Source organism: Cotesia glomerata, linkage group LG7 (genome assembly GCF_020080835.1).
Source record: "Cotesia glomerata isolate CgM1 linkage group LG7, MPM_Cglom_v2.3, whole genome shotgun sequence".
NCBI lineage: Eukaryota > Metazoa > Arthropoda > Insecta > Hymenoptera > Braconidae > Cotesia > Cotesia glomerata.
Genome location: NC_058164.1, coordinates 19,243,089 through 19,261,450, shown reverse-complemented (window position 1 = coordinate 19,261,450; position 18,362 = coordinate 19,243,089). Strand labels below are relative to the sequence as shown.

Genomic DNA, 18,362 nt, shown 5'->3' with positions numbered 1-18,362 from the left:
AAAATTCTTAAACGAATTAATAACTTTTTAATTAAACAAAAAATATTCAAGTTCTTTTATATCTAGTCGTAAATTGTTATCAAAATTTTAAAAAGAACTTTAGATTTTTAAGCTAATTAAAAAAATTTTTCAAATTGAAGACTCAATTGATTGTCATAAATTTAATATAGAAATTCGAGTTGAATATCCTGCCTTGATAAATAATATTTTCAGTCTTTGTACGAGAACTTAACGCTGACTTACAGAGAATTCGATTGTCTGATTGTTCATACACATAATTTTATTCGGCAATGAAATGTAGACTCTTTGTGACCATACATTTAATGATATAAATATTATTGTTCCAAGTATTGTGTCTTTTAATTTAAAAGATAATTTTTTTCAATAATTATTGAAATATTCAAATAATAGATATAATAACATGCTTACATAAGTGCATTTTTAATTGTAGAAGCATTACAATTCAGTCAATAAAATAATTACAAGGTAATTCATACAGTTGATAGTGAAAAAAAACAAAAATAAATAAAAAAAAATTTTTTTATTAATAAATACAAAATAACATTTATTCATTTTAGTTTGGCAAGAATAAATTCGGTTTTTAATATTTCCAATTCTAATGGTAGAGTGATTATATTTATGTTTGAGCAAAAACAATTGCACACATCAAACGCGAATTCAAATTTATTTCACAGCTGTTTTATTATTTTTTTTAAGTATAAAAATTTCAGTTTCTGTCGTTTAGTTCGTCTTCTTAAAAGTAATTTTTATTATATTACTGTTATTTTCAATAGAATAAAGTATATAAATACGAACATTAGTCGATTATTTACACATTTGGCCTTCTTTTGTTTTTTTTAATTTTATAAACATATAAAAGTTATTAGATATACACATTTTATTTATACAGCATTTATGTTAATTGTATAAAAATGGCTTGAAAGTGACTAATCAACTTTTCCAGTTAAAAAAATGCCCAACTTTTAATGCATTATCTTATTTATGATATGCATTTAACTTTGCTTAACTAAAAAAATATAAAAATTTTGTAATTAAATTAATACAATTTCAAAGATACATACAAAAAATTATATTATTTTCATTAAACCGTAACATATTAATTATATCAGTCTTTTTATATTCTACGCGATCGGTGGATCATCATCATCATCTTCATCTCTTGTTACCAAAACATTACCGTAAGTATTTTGTCGGCATGGTAATAATCGATATCGTCTTGCACAGCAAAAACCTACGCCACCAACAATTATTAGAATTGTTGGTATTAATAATCCGATGGCGACTGAATTACCTGAAAATTAAAAATGAATTATTATTTACACAGTGTTAATTATTATTAAATAAGACCATTTGCTGTGTGACGTCATTGTGCATATTCCATTCAAATTTGTTCGCGCCAATCCACTCACAGAATGTTTTTATAAACACGCCTGATCAGCTGTTGTGATTGTTATTTAAAAAAACAACTGTTTAAATTATTTCGAAGCAAAAACATAAACTTTATAACTTTTTAATATGTCATTAAAAAACAGTGGTTGTTGGTGTATTGTACCAACATGTAAAAATACCGGTAAATCTAATCCAAATAAAATTTTTATAAATGTTCCATCAAATAAATTAAAACAAAAAATGTGTTTGGATGCAAATACCGAAATCTTAACTGAACAATCTTATTACGCTTAGATTTGAAGGAAATTTTGGCAATTGTTTACAATCGCGATTCTACCTATATGTTTGGTTATAAAAAATCAAAAATTCAATTTAATCCAATTTTTTTGGTTAAATCTTATCAAGGATAGAATAATTAAAAAAAAAAAAATTTGGAAAGATAATTAAAAAAAGAACGAAGATTTCATGGTAGAAAGAAAAAATAAGGTAAGTTTTTTTTTTCAAATCAGGTATTCTATTTTTGGTAAAATTTAAGAAAAAGACAAGCGATAGTAGAAAAAAAAATGAACCATTGAAATTTTAAGTAAAAAATTTGTAATATTAAAATTTGTTAATTAAATTTATTTTAATAAATTTTGATTGTCACGATAATTTTCATGGTATCATCAAATATTATTATTATTATTAAGTGATCTAAAGGATACACTGAGAAAAAAATTTTTTATCCAGAAAAAAATTTCTTGGCTTAAGAATCGTTTAAAATAAATTTTGGTTTTTTTTAGCGGCAGGATGGCCGAGCGGGTTAAGTCATTATATCGTTAATTCGTTCGTACATCATGCCGTGAGGCGAGGGTTCGAGCCCCGACGGTTATTCGAATAGTTCCAAAACCAACCGTCGGGGGTCGCTCCGGTAGCCGACTTGTACTGGCATGGGTTTTCTCTGTGGTTTCCCCATCGCCACTATTCCAACAGTCATTCGAAAGAGGTGAGGAATAGGGTAAATACAGTACAGGAAGCACAAGTCGGTCCACAGCCGCAAGAGATACACAGAGATTATAAAAAGTTGAAAGAGCGCAGGTTGCGATATCTATGTGCGAAATTTGAAAGGCAGAAACTTTGAACGCAGTGAAAAATTTGAAAGAAATTTGAACGCAGTGAAATAGAGAGAGGCAGTACAATTGTGATGAAAAAATTGTAAAATCAATCTATCTAAATTTTGGTTTTTTGACAAAAAATATCAATATTTATCATGAGAATAAAATATTGGCATTAATTTTCATAAATTAACAAACGAATAGGTTCACTTAAATGAAGAAGGGTTTACATTTTTTCTCTCTCTCGCCCTCTATTGGACAAACGAAAGTATCTCTGTCATACTTGTACAACTTATGGAATCTTAAAACGCATTTTATGCATAAATAAATGAAAATTTTCTAAAAAAGCGCTTCGCTCTTCGATAGATAATTTAATCATCTATCGAAGAGCGAAGCGTTTTTTTTCGAAATTTTATCACATACATGAGAAAAACACGTTTGAAAATCAACTATAAACCGCTCTTAAGTAAATCCTAAAATATAGCCGTTCTGCAGTAATAGGTACGCAGTAACTGGATCAGTTGCAGTAATGGACACGCAGTAATAGGAGCAAGCTACTTTAAGACCTGCAGTAATACATGCATTTAGACTTCTTTTTAAATGCTTATTATTTAACGAAAATATTTGTTTCTCTCATTGTTGATTTTATTTTGGGTTAATAATGAGTCAAACTTTTGTTTAAAAAAAAAAGTTATTATTATCTTGAGAAAATTTTATAAAAATGCTTTCGAAGTGAGACTTACGAAAAAAACTACAGTAATACCCACACTTACCCTAGTCACATTTTATAATAAAAATATTTTAATGTATTCAAAGTAATATTCAATAGTTCTCTCAGAATAATATGTAAAAACTTTGTAAAAGACGAAAGTCATACAAATAAAACTATTATTATTATTATTATTATTATTATTGTAGTTCTCTCAGAATATTTATATGCATATTTGTGAAAAATTTCATTTAAGAAAATTCAAGTTTTTTAAATTTTAAATTTTCAAATCTTATATTTTCGGTTTCCACGACGAAAATACAGTTTCCCAACTTTTCGCGGATTCTGTATGTAAATACTAACCAGAAATTGATTTTTTTGTTAATGTCATGACTCAAATTATAAAAAGATTAAAATAAAATATTTTTAATTACCGATAATAATAAAAGATGGTGGTAATAAAAAAATTTTCATAATACCTGATGATTTATTATGTTGCTGATCCGCTGGATCAATAGATGCAGCAGCAGTTGTCGATATTTTTAAACACTCGCCATCAGATTCGACAAAATTTTGTGCACAGTAGCAACGAAACGTTTTGTTTGTGTTGAACACACATTCTTGGTTAACGCCACAACCAACTGGTAAATGATTACCGTCACATGGTTTTCCTAATTTAGTAACATTATCTGGAAAAAAAATCCGAAAAATATATTAAATAATCTATTTTCAGAATTATCTCAAGGTTTAGTTTTATGAATTATGATTCAAGTTTGGACTTCAGTTAACATATAATGAGTCATCTTTTCGAGCAATTGTAGAGAGCATTTTTACAATGTTGTTTTTTATATTTTAATTATTTTAGTCGAAGTTTTGAAAGTAAATTTCAAATAATTAAGATGATACAGATTATTTAGAGAAAATTGACAACAGACTATTGTATCTAACCAGAGTGAGTCATCAATTCTTGAAGTTATTTTGAACTGATAAGAATAAGCCAGTCATAATAATGAATAAACCTTACAATTAAATATACTCAGGGAACGACAACATTGTATATATATTTATAAAATTACTTACGCACTTTAATAATAAACATTAATATTCTACTATATGCTGAATCTATGGGTTCATTACAAAGTTCAAAAGGTTAAATAAATGCTTATCAAGTATTCCTTATTGTTATTTATCGAGAAAAATTTTCTTAGCATATATATTTTCTGGAAATATAATTTTTTCTTTTACTTCTTGCCTTGAAAAACCTTGAATTTTTTTTTACTTCCAATATTCCAAGATAACAAAGAATTATTCCAACTTTTTATTAATAAAAATACTAAAAATCGCCAATAAAATTTAATTTGATCTATGTTTGTATCTGTACTAATGTGTAAATCTGTAAAATTTTTATCTTTATTTCATTATAATTAATTAACTACACTTCTAATTAAGGTAGTACCTCCGCGACAATCCAGATAAAAAATTTTGACTCACTATCCATGTTATACGTATCGACAGAGCTAAGGTTGTAGGTTAAGATTTTTTAACGTTACTGTACTCGTCGCTACTATATTCTCTATACATATACACACACACTACCGTTTCAGTGACTAGCGGCTGTTTTTCGTACCCCCTCTCCTAAAAATAATCCTCTAAAAATGAAACTTATTTTATTTATCTCGAAAACTACACGGTAAATAATTTTCATTTTTTTTTTTAATTGTTCGAAATATCATATTCTTCAATCTACTAGTTTTTCCATACAGTCGTGAAATTCCTTCGATGGAAAAAATTAAAAATGAAAAAAAAAGGTACGGTAAATCGTCTTCAAATTTTAACAGCATATGTATTAGGTATTTAATGACTTATATTCAAAGTTTCGAGGATTTCTTAAAATATTACTTTCATAACCGTACTACCTTAAGATAAAATTTTTTATAACTCACAGAAAATATTCATAGTTTAAAAATAGGCTAACTTTTAAAATTTTCGAATCATAATAACTATACATAGACAAAATATTAATAAATAGATTAAAGAAAATTTTTTAATAAAACAAAGTAGTCAATGATATTTTTTTTTTTTCAAAAAAATAAATGTAAAATTTATATACTGGCAATAATAATTTTATTTTTATCCCAGATTGAAAATCTGGCTCCTAGGTTCTGTTTGTACGTACAACTTTTAAAGGTTTTTTTTACTAGTTTATAAAAAATAAACTCATGAGAGATTAATAAAGTTTTGAACAACAAAAATTAAATAATAATAATTAGTTCTGATAACTAATCTGCTGAACAACCCATTAAAAGTTATTCACTTGAGTCATTTTCATTTGTCATGCCTGGCAAAAAAAATTCAAACTGAAAGATTCTTTAGTCCTACCAATAATATTCGAAAAAAGTCCGATTTTGCACGACTTATCATTCGAAGTATTAGAGAATGCTTTACGATCGAAAAATTTTTTAATCATCAATTGACTGAATAATTGAATATTCAGCAGGTAATAGAAAAAATAAGAATTACTAATTTTTGAATTCCGCTTAATTTAACATTGCTAGTACAGTTTGCGTATGTCTAAAATTAAATAAATTTCATTATGTTTGGAAAGGAAGCAATAATTATTTATTGCACGAAGTAAACAGGTTTTGCTAGTTGTCAATATAAATATTAATAACAGTACAAAAGCGTTTATATGAACGGGAAAAAACACGAATAATAAAAAAAAGATATCAAATAATTAAATAAAATCATAGTTATCGGTGTAAGTAATATAATGAGAAACGGAAGTAGATGATTGGACGATTGAGCTTGTGTAAGCTTGGAATATGGTTAGAGTTGAGTGTATGACTGAGGTTGAGGGGATGTTAGATGATAGTAATGTCAGTATATAACATAAATAGGGGTCGAGACTCGGTAGAGTGAATAAACGGACAAAGCAATTTTGTACAACGATAAACGACCACGAATCACGTTGTTACAAATGACGACGCGTTAATGCTAGTAACGCTCTGAATTGATTTTACTTGTCTATTAGTTATTTATTTTTATTTACAGTCGCTCTTTATATTTATTTTCGTCTGACATCGCTTTATTTTTTAAAATAATTTTTCATTACTCTTATTTTAATAATTAACGTGTCACTCCTTACTTTTATTGTAATTTTTTTTGTTTACAGTATTTTTTTAAAAATACAACAACGATACGCTCTCTATTAAAAGATTTATCTTTTTTTTTTCTTTTAATCATCCTAGAAATAAAAAAAAAAACACTTATCATTAGAATAAAACTTAACAATTTCCTATGACATTGGAATAATGACATTTAAACTTTGAATGCTACTTTTTATCAAAAGTCAACACAGTTTTTTTTTGCTAAAAGAAATATTTTAATTAATAATAAGGCACGATTACGATTCGTACGGCGCTACGATTTGAAGGCGGATTCTTATAGATCTCGACGAAAGAAAACGAAATGAAAGAATGAAATTTTTCGATATCTCGTTTAGTTTCCGAGACATCGAGACTTAAAAATCGAAAAAATTTTATTTCACTTTTTTTAGCATATTTTCATAGATTTTTGAGAAGAAATGGAAAAAAAAGACCATTCGGCAGCCGAAATGGAAGTAGATTTCATCATGAATAGAAAAAAATATAACGAAGATTGTATACAGAACTAGGGCTTTTAACTTATATGCAATCGACAAAAATATATATCGACGGACAAATACTAAAACCAGTGCAATAGCAAATTTCATAATTGGCATAGGGGAATGGGGCATAATTTTGAGACTACACATATGACATGGTACTCACATTAAAGCTTATTTAAAGAGCTTTCGGATGCAATTTACAGAATTGCAATAAGTTCTCCCATTCAAAAGTTATTCGAGTTCGAAAGTGAAGAAATATGAATTTTTATGATTTTCAAAATTTTGAAATCCTGGTATTTCTAAATTACTTGACCGATTAAGCTCATCTTCGAACTTGACTTTGGTATTTATCTGTAGAATAAGTATGTTGAGTTTGGTAGAGATCCGTTGTAAATTGGCGACGCTATCGTCCTGACAAGCCGCGTTATATCCCATATATATATAAATATATATATATATATATATATATATATATATATATATATATATATATATATATAAATACATACATATATAAACTTTTGAACCATATGCATTTTCTGAATTCGCTTGACGAGCTGAGTCGAAATATAGCAAAATTTTTCAAAAGTTCCGTCATAAGGACCAATGCAATAGTTAGATTTCTATGAAATCTACTAAAAATGAATAAAATTTCTCGATATCTTGAACAGTTTACGAGATATCAACACTTCAAGATTCAACAAAATAAAAAATTTATTAAAAAAATTTTTATTTTTCAATTTTATAAGTTTAAAGAAAAAAATTTTCGAAATAAAAAAAAAATAATAATAATTATTATTATTATAATAATAATAATGTCTCCTTGAATAATAAGAGCAATTTTAAGCGCACTGTCTATTAAAAATTTAAATATCGCGCTTCATCTAAATTCATCAAAAAACCCATCACAAACGCGGGTAATCGTGTTGCGCCCTTTTAACATGGTTTAAATGTGTGTTTTATTCGTAACTAGGCCATCACAAACGCGGGAAATCGTGATGCACCTTTTTAACATGGTTTGAATGTATATTTTATTCGAAAATAGACCATCACAAACGTGGTTAATCGTGTTGCGCCCTTTTAACATGGTTTGAATGTGTGTTTTATTCGTAATTAGGCCATCACAAACGCGGGTAATCGTGTTGCGCCCTTTTAACATGGTTTGAATGTGTGTTTTATTCGTAATTAGGCCATCACAAACGCGGGTAATCGTGTTGCGCCCTTTTAAAATGGTTTGAATGTGTATTTTATTCGTAATTAGGCCATCACAAACGCGGGTAATCGTGTTGCGCCCTTTTAAAATGGTTTGAATGTGTATTTTATTCGTAAATAGGCCATCACAAACGCGGGTAATCGTGTTACGCCCTTTTAACATGGTTTGAATGTGTGTTTTACTTGTCAATAGGCTAACACAATTGCGAAAAAAAATTTTTTTATCAAAAAATCTATGAAAATATGTTAAAAAGTGAAAAAAAATTTTTTCGGTTTTTAAGCCTCGATATCTCGGAAACTAAGCGAGATATCGAAAAATTTTATTCTTTCATTTCGTTTTCTTTCGGTGAGATCTATAAGAATCTGCCTTCAAATCGTGGCGCCGTACGAATCGTAATCTCCCCAATAATAATTAAAAATATTGTAATTTATGAATAAAACATGCAAATAAAAATAATAATCTTGAAATTAGAAAATACTTACGAGTATAAACTCCAATTACAAAAATAAGAACAACTAACCAGGAAACTTTTAACATTTTTTATTTTCGTTTTAGTAATAAATTTTACGGTAAAAATTTTATCAAAGCCAAAATTTTAAAAAACTATCACATAACCTTTAAACGTATTATTATATCATAATAATAACTTTTAAGGCATTTGACGCAACTTGCTGTTGATATTTTACTTATTAATTAAATTTATTTTTTCAGGTTAATATAAACTAGACTATTAACTTTTAATGAATTTATAAACAAGTTTATATTTGTTAAAAAATATATGCTTCGCATATAATATTGATATATTTTATTTAGAATTGGTCAGTTAAATAATTTATTATATTGTAACTTTTAGTTAAGGTTGACGAAGTGATTGAAATATTATTAGTTTTAAGTATTAAATTAATTAATCAATTAAAAAAATTAGTTTGTATGATGTATGATATAAGATGGTCGCAACACTTGCGTTGTCTCGTGTGTGATGTATGTCGACGACTCACAACTCATCGCAACAAGTTTTTACAAATAAATGCTACGGCGGGTAACGCAAGCGCATTTAATCATTTGTTACAATAAAGTGAATATTTGCAATTATCGAACTCGTTCAACAAACTGTTTTGGTTCTGGATGTATTTTTTATTTGTTATTATAAAATCCTGGTGGTAGAACTGGAAAATATCTAGGGACTTTTTAAAGTTTTTAGAGCAAAGGGAGGTTTTTTTAAGAAAAATGATTTTAAAAAAAATCCTTCCTTATATTAAAATTTTTTTGTTGAAATTATAAAAAAAACTAAACAAGAAAAAGCAAACTTTTTTTATCGACTATAATTGAATTTTGTGTAGAAATTTTTTATTTAAAAAAATCAAATAACAAAATCATTATCAATTATCAAAATAATTATAAAGTATACTTTCACGCGTTCGAGTTGAAGGCATGCAAAAATTGTCGATTTTTTAATTTTCCAAATAAAATCATTTTATTTTTAAAAAATTTAAAGAAATTAGCTTTTATAAACTTTTAATTCAATTAATCATCATCTTGTTTATGTTACGTAATTAATTATGTTTCAGTTCACTAAGAATCGAAACTAACCGTAACGCTCTTACTTGAAGGGTAATGATTCTGATATTCTCATCAATAATATAATTCCTGAAGATGAATTTTGTTGAACTTGTACAAAAAATAGAATTTTTGCTCCAAATTTATCTAAATACATTAAGATTTTCGAAAAAAAACTGAGAAAAGTTTAATTATTAGAATCATATTGAGAACAATAATTTTTTAAAAGGTTTTCACCACAAAAATTTCAAGCACAAATGGTAATAATGTAAAATTTTGAAGTTCATAAATTAATTATACTCCAAAAAATTTTGATTCTCGTAAATTGATATTTAGATAAATAGAATATTTTAAAACAGTTTGCTAAAAAATAAATTTAACAAAATTCGAGATGCTATTTTCTGGAAAGCTGTTATAAAGGAGGTGAAAAAGGAGAGCACAACCAGGTAGAAGGGGCAAAATGGGATACTCCAAGAATTAAATGAAAAAATTGTTTCTTCCAAAAAGTTTTTAAAATATTTAAAGATTGATTTTAATACCGTTCTGAACTGAAGTAACTTTATATGTATTATTTCTTGAATCATAAAATTTTTTTTGGGTTAAAAAATTTTTTGTAGCTCAAGAAAGTTTTTACTTTGTCTTAAATAACTTCTATGGTCATAAATATTTCTTTGAAGCAAGGATAATATTTATTCCAACTAGAAGTTTCGTATTTTTCATGCAAAATGATATTTCGAATCAAGGGAATTGATTCTGCGATAGAGAATTTCTTCTTTTTGTGTAAAATGAATATCAGTAAAAATATTTCAAATTGAAGATAGTTTAGTTGTTTTACTGACAATTCTGAGAATAATTACAATTTTTTTACCATTACAACTTCCTTTTAACATCTTCAACAAGATTTTTAGTAATTTTTGAAAATTTCGTTTCTTTTTGGAAAGACTTCGCATCAAATATTCAAACGTTTTTCTGCAATTCAAGTATAAAATACAATGAGAAAAGACCATTCGGCAGCCGAAATGGAAGTTGATTTCTCGAAAAAGAAAATTTGTTTTTTATAAAATAATATTAATAACAATATATAACAATTCATTTGATTTAAATCAAAATCAATAATCAATTTATAAAACTATTGAGAACTAATCATATTCAAGAAATTTTCTTGTAAAGTAAATAGTTTCTCGATTACTTATTAAAGGATTTTAAAGATTGTGAGATTTTATTTATACATTTCCAAATTTTAAGTGACTGATTAGGAACGACAGTTTCCAAATCAATTAGAATTTTGGAATCAGATGAAATTTTAACTGTAAAAGGCAATATTTAGAACTAATTTGTGACAGATTTACTAACCACCTACCCGAATACATTACACGAAAGACTGATCAATATCATGAAAAATAAATAATAGTTTAAAAAAACTAAAAACACGCTTTTTATAGAAAACCAAACTAAAAAATAGAAAATAAATTTTAATAAATTTAAATTAAGAATAGTGTTAAAATTTTCAATAAATATAAATTAATAATAGTGTAAATAAAAAAATGTATTTTATTTTAAAAAAAGCGTGGGGTGCTTTTTAAGATATCAAAATGATAATCACTCTACTCATATCTGTCAATAAAATATTTATAACTATTGACACCATGCACCCCACGCTTTTTTAAAAATAAAATACATTTTTTTATTTACACTATTATTAATTTATATTTATTGAAAATTTTAACACTATTCTTAATTTAAATTTATTAAAATTTATTTTCTATTTTTAGTTTGGTTTTCTATAAAAAGCGTGTTTTTAGTTTTTTAAACTATTATTTATTTTTACTTTTTAGTTTGGTTTATTTATAAAAGCGTGATTTTTAGTTTTTAAACTATTATTTGTTGATTATCAAAAATATTCAGGCGCGCAAATTACCCACGGAGAGTTACATACTGACAAACTGACATACAAGTGAAGCTAATATAAAGCGTGTAAAACCTACGGAGGAAAACACCTGGTTTCGAAATATAACTTCGGGATGGTCATCAGAGGATTCCGGGTTGATGTACGGGTTTATCTGTGCCATTCCCGATGAAAACCTACGGAGGAAAACACCTGGTTTCGAGATATAACTTCGGGATGGTCATCAGAGGATTCCGGGTTGATGTACGGGTTTATCTGTGCCATTCCCGATGAAAACCTACGGAGGAAAACACCTGGTTTCGAGATATAACTTCGGGATGGTCATCAGAGGATTCCGGGTTGATGTACGGGTTTATCTGTGCCATTCCCGATGAAAACCTACGGAGGAAAACACCTGGTTTCGAGATATAACTTCGGGATGGTCATCAGAGGATTCCGGGTTGATGTACGGGTTTATCTGTGCCATTCCCGATGAAAACCTACGGAAGAAAACACCTGGTTTCGAGATATAACTTCGGGATGGTCATCAGAGGATTCCGGGTTGATGTACGGGTTTATCTGTGCCATTCCCGATGAAAACCTACGGAGGAAAACACCTGGTTTCGAGATATAACTTCGGGATGGTCATCAGAGGATTCCGGGTTGATGTACGGGTTTATCTGTGCCATTCCCGATGAAAACCTACGGAGGAAAACACCTGGTTTCGAAATATAACTTCGGGATGGTCATCAGAGGATTCCGGGTTGATGTACGGGTTTATCTGTGCCATTCCCGATGAAAACCTACGGAGGAAAACACCTGGTTTCGAGATATAACTTCGGGATGGTCATCAGAGGATGACTAGGAAGGTCATCACCTGGGTTCTAGGTTGATAATCAAAATTTAAATAATATCATTATGGTAGTCTCTTTATGCGAAGGAGAGTTACATACTGACAAACTGACAAACTGACAAACTGACAAACTGACAAACTGACAAACTGACAAACTGACATACAAGTGAAGCTAATAAAAAGCGTGTAATTATTAAATCTACATCAAGTTTATACTATAATACAGTCAATAATTCTAAAACGGCTGCAACAGTAAAATTGTTTCTTTGAACGAACTCCAAAATGAATAATATTAAGGCTATTATCACTTCTAAGGAGTGATAGAAAATTGAAGCTTAATAAAGTAGCTTTACGATGCAATTTACCGAATTTTAATATCTTGTCTATCTCAGTAATTACACCAAGTTGAAGTGGTAAAAACATCAATTTTTACGATTTTTAAAATTTCAAAATCCTGTCATATCTAAACTACTTGCCTGACTAAGCTCATCTTCAAAATTAACCTTAGTCTTTTTCAGTAGATAAAGCATGTAAAGTTTGAGAAGAATCGGTTAGAAATTGTAAACGTTATCGTGGTGACAAGCCGTGTTATATTGTATATATATATATATATATATATATATATATATATATATATATATATATATATATCTTATCTTAATATATATAAATCTCCTGTCACGATGTTTGTCCGCGATGGACTCCTAAACTACTTAACCGATTTTAAATTAAATTGGCACACCGTGAGCAGTCTGGTCCAACTTAAGAAATAGGATAGCTTAGATCTTTAATTATAGTCGCCATTTTATTTTATTGCAAATTATTTGTCTATAATTAATTGACAGTCACAATTATCTGTTAACTCCAAAAGTTTCTAACAGATGTCGATACTTTTCGACTGGTGTTATGCTTCCATCTAGTGGATGTTATTTTTATTTATTGAAAACTTTACTTACTGTAGTTCTTTCGTCCGGGAGTATTAAAATACTCGGTTTCAGCGCGGGAAAGGAATCATTTTAAATAAAAGAATTCTATTTAGACGTTATTTAATTTTGATCAAAATTATTTAGTTGGTTTCAATTTATTATTCAAGTTGACAAAATATTAAAAAGCTTCAAAATATAAAATTGAGGTTTACAATTACGTGATCTTAGCAATCTAAGCTCTCGGTGAGAAGTGTCGTTACATAGTTTTTCCGAAGAGCTTCAAACTCCGTTCTTCTCCCACCGTAACTTCCATACATACATCCACTCTAAAGAATACATAAGCACACATATTTTCTACTACATATAAATGATCCTTATACACTAAAATGTATTTTCTCTATATCTATATATATTTATTTCAGCCTATCGGCCTGAAAGTTGGACTTCACTAATATACACTTTTAGCAGTACAGTCATTATGTTTATTTAACTATTTTTATTAATTTAACAGACCCTTTTAAAATCTATTTATAATAAAAATGAACTTATAATTAACTTGAAATTAAATTACAATAAAATTATAATAAACTATAACATGAAAATATATATATTATATTATTTATAATATGTTGGATTAATGTTTGAGTTTGACTAATTAATAACTTGAATTAAATATTATTTCTATCATTTTACAATCGGATTTTCTAATAAAATTATAAGTCAGTTTAATTATTATCATGTATAAAAGAATAGACATTATCGTTTAATTATAAATTAAATAATAATTAAATAATGATTTAATAATAAATTAATAGTAAATTAATTAAATAATAATTATTAATTATAAATTAAATACAAGATAATAATTATTAATTATTTTAACTTAATTTTGCTTAACTACAATATTATATAAAGTTAGATTTTAACAGTAAATGTTATTTAACAATCTTATTTTTGTTTAGTTACATATGGTCTTGTATTATTCTTTGTTACTTTAGAACAAGGGTCTATTGAATTTCACATGAGTCTTTTACGACTTTTCCTCATAGGGTTTTAAGTTCCATGTGGCGAGAAATAGTCCTTGAATTATTCAAGTACTTTTTATGGGTTCTGAGAATTCGGTTACAATGTCCTTTTGTACCGAAATATGTTTTTTTATTTTATTTTATTTTCTTTTGTAAATAAAACAGAGTTAACTAAAAGATGTTTATTACAACTGGTAAGAGTAAAAGCATTAAATAAATGATTTGAATATTTACTTCGAATATAAAATTTAACTAATTTTAATCATTTAATATTTATTAATTTGAATATTTTATTTGAATTCGCGCTCTCATAATAGATAGCGCTCTAATAACGGGTAGCGTCACCTTCTGGATGCACTAGGTGCATCACACTGGATTGAGTAAGTAATCAATATATGGCACTGCTATGGTAAACCGACAAACGTGTCAGATAAGCTGCAATTCAATATCGTGATTACCACGTGTTATTGAGGCTAAAGTATAAATTAAATTTATTTTGTAGTAAACGAAATACCGTGAAATTCAATTATTTCTACTTTTTTAATTTTTGGTGTTAGCATAGCCAACCACGTGTTACTTAGACCGAAGTGTAAATCAAATTCAAATTATAGTGACGATAATACAGTGAAATTATTCCTGCTTTTTACTTATTTGTGCTTCATTATTCAAAATTCTATAATTATAAAATATATACATGTAAGTATTATCACATAATTATAATAATTAATTAATATATTAATGAGAAAATTGTACAAAGCTCCCCACACTTTTTCAATAATTTTACAAATATTTTTTTTTTCATCGTTTTTTTTTTTATTTAACCTCTATTAAAAATTATTTTGCACTTATTATTTCAATGTGCTATAATAACATGTTTTTCAGTTTTTTTTTTTTTTCTAATATTTAAACGATTAAATTAATATTTTCAGTAAAATGCCATCGAAAAAATCTAACCTCAACAACGCAAGCACCAGAGAGGCACGACGCAAACGTGTTGAAAGAGCTGATCAGTTGCCAGAACAAGTCGATACAAGAAATACAGCTCAAAGAATTAGGACAGCAGAAGGTCGTGCACAAGAATCTCAAAAACAGTGTAGCGAACGTCTGCAACAGAATATTACGAGAACAAGAGCGGCACGAGAACGAAACATAGCTACAGTACGAGCACAAGAACGACAAAGGCAACGGATCAGCCGCTCATTGATACGTACATCATTCGTTCGTCTTGCTTTTGAATATGCACCAGATATTAACTACTCTGCGCATTCAAAAATTAATATCGGTGGAATGGATAAAGTATGTCAATATTGTTAGGCGTTGAAATTTCGAAATGAAGCTGCCGGTATGTGCTGCGCAGCAGGAAAAGTCGTGCTGCCACCTCTACCCGCTCCGCCAGAACCTTTATTATCCCTTCTTGCTGGGAATTCAGATGATTCAAAATTATTTTTGCGTAAGATACGCAAATTTAATTCTTGCTTCCAAATGACGTCATTTGGGGCAGCTAAAATTTGCGATCTTGCATCCGATGGACGTAATTTTGAAACTACATTCAAAATACAAGGCCAGATGTACCACAAAATTGGATCATTGATGCCAATGCCTGATGATAATCCAAAATTTCTTCAAATTTATTTTATGGGCGATTGTGAAGAGCGCGTAACTACTCGGTGCCAGTATAATTTCATTAAACAAGCAGAGGAAAGAGCAATTGTGATATTACTGGAAAATTTTTTAGACGATCAGAATCAACTACTTCAATTAATCAAAAGAGTTTCGCCACGATTGCAAAATGACAACTATCAAATCGTCATAAAAGCCGATAAAGTACCAATAGGTGAACATGCTGGTAGATTCAACGCTCCAATTGTTGATGAGGTTGCTGTTATCATGGTTGGTGATCCAGTTGACAAAAGATCTATAAAAATTACACGGCGAGACAACACTATCAGTACGATTTCAGATCTACACCGTTCATATGATGCACTACAATATCCATTGATATTTTGGCAAGGACAGGATGAATATCACCTTAACATCAAACAGTGTGATTCTAATACCGGTAAATTTGACAATTACCTATTTATTTTCTTACTGTATGTATGAATGTTAATTTCGTATTGTATTATATTTTTTATTTTTTTAGGTGATTATGGAAATAAAAAAGTGAGCTCAATGAACTACTACGCACACCGAATAATGATTAGACTAAATCAGGACAACTATATCCTTCGATATCGTCAGCTATTCCATCAATACATTGTTTGCCAAAAATGTTGATGTTGATGAAATTAACTTCCAGATACAACAGTTGTTATCAGGCGATCTGATATCTTTTAAATCAATCGATACTGTTGTTGATGAAAATGAAAGTGTAAATTTTCCAACTGAATTTTTGAATTCACTAGATATACCTGGAATGCCACCCCACAATCTTCAATTAAAGATTGGTTCCCCGATTATTCTCCTACGTAATTTGAATCCACCTCAATTATGCAACGGTACACGTTTGATCATCAAAAAGATCACCGGAAACATTCTTGAAGCAACCATTTTAACTGGGAAGTTTAAAGGAAAAGTGGTCCTGTTGCCACGTATTCCAATGATACCGACAGATTCTACCATACCTTTCAAACGGCTACAGTTTCCAATTCGTTTAGCTTTTGCCATGTCAATAAATAAGTCTCAAGGCCAAACAATGTCCATTTGTGGTTTAGATTTGGAAAATCCGTGTTTTTCTCATGGGCAACTATATGTTGCATGTTCACGTGTTGGGAAACCGTCGAATCTATTTGTGTTAGCTAAAGACAGGTTAACCAAAAATATTGTGCACCGATTAGTGCTAAATTAAATTGAAATTGAAAGTATTTATAATTTAAAATAATAAATATTACTGTTAAAGATTTAAGACTATCTGCCTTACCTACCTCATTCATAAGTTTAAATGTCATATGTTATTCACTAACAACTTTGTAATATGCTCATTCTTTACAAAATTAAATAGAAATAACAAATTTAAAAATTAATTCTTTTGTATTTATTTCTGCTTAATATAAACTGTAAGAAAATTTTAATCAATCGTGTTCAATGTCCTTCCCCTTCAAATCCCAATCCCGTGAATTTGTGTACCAACTTCAACATTTCCGTCTTGGTTCGTAAATAATTTCCTTGTACTAAAGGGTTATAGTCGTAGAAAATCTGTCATGGAGGTCACCATATTATTTTACAAATACCATCTATGTAAAAAGCATGGTGGTCCCTGTTATGTCCAAGGGCGTTTTTAGAGCGGTAGCGTAAACGGTGGAGGTTTGGACTAACAGTTTGAAGAATACGCAACGGAGGTTTTAATTCCGTTGTTTTAATTGTTTATGTGGGACGTTTCGATGTACGAATTTACCACGCCTTCGTTTGAGACTGTACACGGATTTTAATTAGGAGTAGATGTACTTACTACTTGCTGGATTATTTCTTAGGATCGGATCCGTGATTCCGGGGCTGGTCGTAGTGCCTTTTCCTTGATTGGACCCTCTGTTGGTATTTGCAGCGAATGGATGTGGATGGATTTGGGCAGCTTATTCTAAGGGCTTCTTATTTTTATGAAATGAATTTATTTAAAACAGATTTCACTTCTTTTTAAGATTTATTTTAATTAACACCAAAACTTTTACACTTTCACAAATTTTATTTAATCGAAATTATTATAATGAATTTTATTTGAATTTGAGCTAACGTCCTCCAGTCCCCCGTAGGGTAAAGTGCGCAAATTTAGCTTTAAAAGATCTTAAGTTACTTATTGACCAAACTCTCGCCTAAGTGCAGGGCAAATTAGAACTTTGCGATCCGGTTCTCTAGGTTTTCTTATTGATCAAAATCTCGCCTAAGTGCAGGGCAAATTAAGACTTTGAGATTTTTACTCTCTAAATTTTATCTACTGAACGAGCTCTCGCCTAAGTGCAGGGCAAATTAGAACTTTGAGAATCCCGACTCGTAGACAATATTAACAACTAATACGTGGCCTGCCGGTTAAACCGCTTCCAAACTTCCTCT

At 28.7% G+C, this 18,362-nt stretch overlaps 2 protein-coding genes across 4 annotated transcripts; one reads left to right on the top strand and one right to left on the bottom strand.

The window, feature by feature from the left end:
* Window positions 1-526: 526 nt before the first annotated feature.
* On the bottom strand, window positions 527-8,630 carry LOC123269092. 3 transcript variants are annotated; one of them, XM_044734618.1, is made up of 3 exons: window positions 8,555-8,630; window positions 3,693-3,902; window positions 527-1,312 (listed from the first exon to the last, which is right to left on the bottom strand). In XM_044734618.1, the coding sequence occupies exons 1-3, from the start codon at window positions 8,607-8,609 to the stop codon at window positions 1,143-1,145; spliced, it is 435 nt and encodes a 144-aa protein (XP_044590553.1). In that variant the 5' UTR covers window positions 8,610-8,630; the 3' UTR covers window positions 527-1,142. The 3 variants fall into 3 exon arrangements, with proteins under 3 accessions (XP_044590553.1, XP_044590554.1, XP_044590555.1); XM_044734619.1 differs by lacking the exon at window positions 8,555-8,630 and adding an exon at window positions 4,294-4,327; XM_044734620.1 differs by lacking the exon at window positions 8,555-8,630 and adding an exon at window positions 4,162-4,189.
* Window positions 8,631-14,695: 6,065 nt separating this feature from the next.
* Window positions 14,696-17,292, top strand: LOC123268614. Its single transcript, XM_044733843.1, has 4 exons — window positions 14,696-14,796; window positions 14,876-15,014; window positions 15,248-16,377; window positions 16,462-17,292. Exons 3-4 carry the CDS (start codon window positions 15,663-15,665, stop codon window positions 16,593-16,595), a joined length of 849 nt encoding a protein of 282 aa, XP_044589778.1. The 5' UTR covers window positions 14,696-14,796; window positions 14,876-15,014; window positions 15,248-15,662; the 3' UTR covers window positions 16,596-17,292.
* The last annotated feature ends 1,070 nt before the right edge of the window (window positions 17,293-18,362 follow it).